General features: G+C 46.3%; 1 protein-coding gene across 1 annotated transcript; it reads left to right on the top strand.

Moving 5' to 3' along the window:
• On the top strand, window positions 728–2,271 carry LOC109727754 (heat stress transcription factor B-4c-like). The gene is made up of 2 exons (XM_020257933.1): window positions 728–1,018; window positions 1,209–2,271. Exons 1-2 carry the CDS (start codon window positions 728–730, stop codon window positions 2,001–2,003), a joined length of 1,086 nt encoding a protein of 361 aa, XP_020113522.1. The 3' UTR covers window positions 2,004–2,271.

Here is a 4,136-nt window from a genome sequence, read left to right as displayed (position 1 = left end):
TCACAAAATTTATCACTTCACTATCATATGTAACTTGTAAGAAATATACTCTTTATATTTTACCAGCGAATTATGTATTATAATACATGTGGTGTATGAAATACACATTAACGCCAGGTGCACGCGAATTTTTCGATCGAGAGAGAGAGAGAGAGAGAGAAAGAGAGAGAGAGGGGTCAGAGCAGCAGCGTCAGCCCATGCTTTTGCTGATGCTTGTTTTAAGTGCGTGCGCGCTGCGCTCTGCCCCGCGCCCGAGCGCGCGCGTCAGACACAGCGAACTGTGACTCCGTGTGCGAGACCAAACCAAGGCCAAGCAAAGCAAGCGCCCGAGAAAGAGAGAGAGAGAGAGAGAGAGAGAGAGAGAGACGAAGCGAAGCGAAGCGAAACAGAGAAACGGGTCACGGGTTCATCTCGAAAGCTGAATCTTTAAAGCTTCCTCCACATCTCTCTCTCGCTCTCTCTCTCCGAGTCCGAGAGACACAACAACACATATTCCCCCCCCACCCTCTTCGCCACTCCCGAGGCGCTACCAGGTTTTTATTAATTTTAAGAGAGAGAGAGAGAGAGAGAGAAACAAACAAAAACAATCCCCCACATGCTTCCCCAGTCTCCTTCTTCTTAGTGGCAGCAGCAGTTCCCTCCTAAAATCTCAAAAAACAATCCGTTCTCCACTCTCCGCTCTGACCGTCTCCCTCATAAGTTAAGTTAAGTTAGTTTGGGTTTGATGATGTCGGAGAGGTATTGGGAGGTGGGAGGGGGAGGAGGAGGAGGAGGGAATGTTGGGGGAGCGGGAGCGGGGGCGGGGGCGGCGGAGGCGCAGAAAGCGGTGCCGGCGCCGTTCTTGACGAAGACGTACCAGCTGGTGGACGACCCCTCGACCGACCACGTGGTGTCGTGGGGCGACGACCGCGTCTCCACCTTCGTCGTGTGGCGGCCCCCCGAGTTCGCCCGCGACATCCTCCCCAACTTCTTCAAGCACAACAACTTCTCCTCCTTCGTTCGCCAGCTCAACACCTACGTACGCTACGCATATATCCCAGCCTATTCATACATACATATATATATATATATATATGCTCTTCATATATATTCTTCATGCATGCACTTCATTGTTGTTGTTATTAATTCATACGTTGTGGAGGGGGGAATTAATTAAGGCGCTTCTGATCGATCGAGTGGCCGGGTTTTTGAATGTCCTGCATGCGCAGGGGTTTAGGAAGGTGGTGCCGGAGCGGTGGGAGTTCGCGAACGAGTTCTTTAGGAAGGGGGAGAAGCATCTTCTGTGCGAGATCCACCGGCGCAAGTCACCCGCGGCTTCTGCGTCCTCCTCCTCCTCCTCCTTCCCTTCTCCCTCCTCTCCTCACCTTTTCCCTAGTCCCCAGCACCTCCCCCTCTTCCACCACCACCACCACCTCCCCCTCCCCCCCTGGACCGACTCCCCCTCTCCTCGCCTCCTCGTCCTCGGCCCCACCCCGACCGCCTCCGCCTCCGCCTCCGCCAACGTAGGAGGAGCGGCGGCGTTGGTGGAGGAGAACGAGCGGCTGCGGCGGAGCAACGCGGCGCTGGTGGCGGAGCTGGCCCACATGCGGAAGCTCTACAACGACATCATCTACTTCGTGCAGAACCACGTGCAGCCCGTGGCCCCGAGCTCCGCGGCGTCTCCGCTCGTCGCCGCCCGCGGCCTGCGCGGCCTCGTCGACCAGCGCAGGTCGGCGGCCACGAAGCCCGAGCTCAACAGCGCGAGCACCACCTCGAGCAGCTCCCTCACCATCGCCGATGAGCCTTCTCCGCCGCCGCCGCCGCCGCCGCCGCAGAACCAAAACGACAATGGAGAGAGCAGCAGCGCGAGGCCGAAGCTCTTCGGAGTTCCCCTCAATGGTTGCTCTCCTAAGAGACCTTTGAACCGGGACGAGCCCACGTCGCCCTCCACGAAGCCGCGCTTGGTTTTGGAGAACGAGGACTTGGGCTTCAACTTAATGCCGCGTTCTCCGCTCTCCGCTTAATTAAAACCCTACCTCGCTCTTCATTTCTCTCCGTTCACCTGCGCCCTTCCTCTTTTCCTTTTCCTTTCCCCTCCCCCCCCCTCCGTGGTCGTTGTTCTCAAACCCTGGCTCTTAATTATTTTCCATCTACGAGTTGATCAGAGTTTAGTTTATCCTTGCTGGTGGGAGCTAGCTAGCTAGCTGTTAGTGTAGTAATGTACAAAACTAATGCACGGTGGGATTTTCAGGCTCTTTTGCATCTCTCTTTGGTATTTTTACCACCGCTTTAATTAATCAGAGCGTTCAAAAATCAAAAGAAGCCCATTTCTATATATTCAACTCATCTGCTGAACTTGTTTGAAGTCAAGTGACAGAAGAGATATGTTAAATAATATGAAGAAGTATATAAATTAAATAACTATTTATTTTTAAAAATTAAAGGAGTGGTGCACATCAGCACATGTTATGATTAAGGGATAGAGGAAGCAGTAGAAAAGTGGTCTAATCAGGAGTCTAATCGCAATCCGGAAGCGTGAAAGGCGGGGAAAGAGATCGGAATGGTGGCATCTTCTTCGATCCACTTCTTCCTTCGGTTCTTCCGCTGCCGACCGCACCACGTTTTTTGCTCCCCCGAATGAGAGCGGGGGGAGGACTGCGGAGGAAATGGAATCCGTTTCGACCTCGGAACGTGATAGTTCTGAGCAGATTCCCGACCCTCATGCAGGGTCGGGTGGTGGCCCACGCCACCCCAAGTCTTACTCTCTCTCACTCCTGTCCTGCTGTCCCTCTCCTCGGACATAAAACAAACAAACAAGCAAATAAAAATAAACAACCATATTAATTAATTATTTAAATTAGCGGTGCACATGTTTGAAGGAAAAAATTTAGTATGCACCAATTATGTTATTTTTTATATATGATGTTTTCAACCAATAAAATTATTTTTTTTAATCTATTCATTCCATCATAATTATTAAAAATTTATTTTTATTATATTTTTTTAAAAAAAAATAATCTGATTGGCTGATTATTAATGATGCGGCATAGCTATCACAAAGTAGACTTCCTCTGTTTGAAGCCCCTCATCTACAAGCCATTTTGCAATAATGCACTTCAGGTCTCCTCGGCTTCTTTTTTTTTTTTTTTTTTTTTTTGAGAAATAGATAGCACGCTACTCGCTTCGTTTATTTTAATTAGGATTCGAATTTGGATATCGGGTACCAATCATCAAGTCCTTTGCCACTTGCTTTAGGGACCGTCGGTTTTTTTTTAAGACGAAGGCTTCAAGGGGCTGTTAGTTTTCAGAAAAATTAATTTTTTTGAATATTTTTTTCACATCCTAGGGAAAATTAGCATTTTTATTTTTTTAGAAAATAAAAAACGAAAATACTAATTTTTCATGAATTCGGAAAAACCTTTTTAAAAAAGTTAGTTATTTTTTAAAACCAATCGGATGAAAAATAATAATAATAAATTAATTTTTTTTAATTTTTAATTTTTTTAACTTTTCTCATCAACCAAATAGTCCTTTAGGTACTCCATTATGTGTGATGTCCCATATCCCAAGGGGTCACCTATCTTAAGATTACTCTAACCCTAATATACTTAATTTTCTTAATCTCTCGGTTTAGCTATCGCCCAAAATACTATAATCAGGTTAAGAATTCTAAATATATTATATCTTATGTATAGAATTATCTGGGGTCTCACATTCTCCCTAACTTTAAGTGCTGATGTTTTCATTAGGCTTAGACTCACAAATATCAAGCGATGTGAGACTCGTCTCGTTAGCTTTAACCGACCTTACGGGGGAGTTGCGCTCTACCCAAAACAGTCATCAGGATTAGACTCTCGCTCTCCTCAGTGTATAACCTGGCTAAACCGAGACTCTTCTCATGCTTCCGACTGATAATTGGCTTTGATATCAATTGTGACGCCCCACTTCCCAAGAGGTCATCCATTTTAAGACTATTCTAATCCTAATACGCTTAATTTTTTTAATCTCTTCAGCCTAGCCATTACCCAAATTTTATATTCGAGTTAAGAATTTTAGTCATATTATATCTTATATATAGTACTATCTAGGGTCTCACATTATGAGTCTCCAATGTTCTGTTATTGTTATGTTGACATATATGCGTGGAAGGTTGTGAT

Source organism: Ananas comosus, linkage group 2 (genome assembly GCF_001540865.1).
Source record: "Ananas comosus cultivar F153 linkage group 2, ASM154086v1, whole genome shotgun sequence".
Classification (NCBI taxonomy): Eukaryota; Viridiplantae; Streptophyta; class Magnoliopsida; order Poales; family Bromeliaceae; genus Ananas; species Ananas comosus.
The sequence above is the reverse complement of the archived record's forward strand: the minus strand, read 5'-3'. Positions and strand labels throughout refer to the sequence as shown.

Bases quoted from the DNA above. Each gene is read 5' to 3' on its own strand.
- LOC109727754 (XM_020257933.1), top strand. From the start codon at position 728: ATGTCGGAGAGGTATTGGGAGGTGGGAGGGGGAGGAGGAGGAGGAGGG. The intron at 1,019-1,208 runs GTACGCTACGCA...CTGCATGCGCAG, and splicing joins TTCGCCAGCTCAACACCTAC to GGGTTTAGGAAGGTGGTGCC.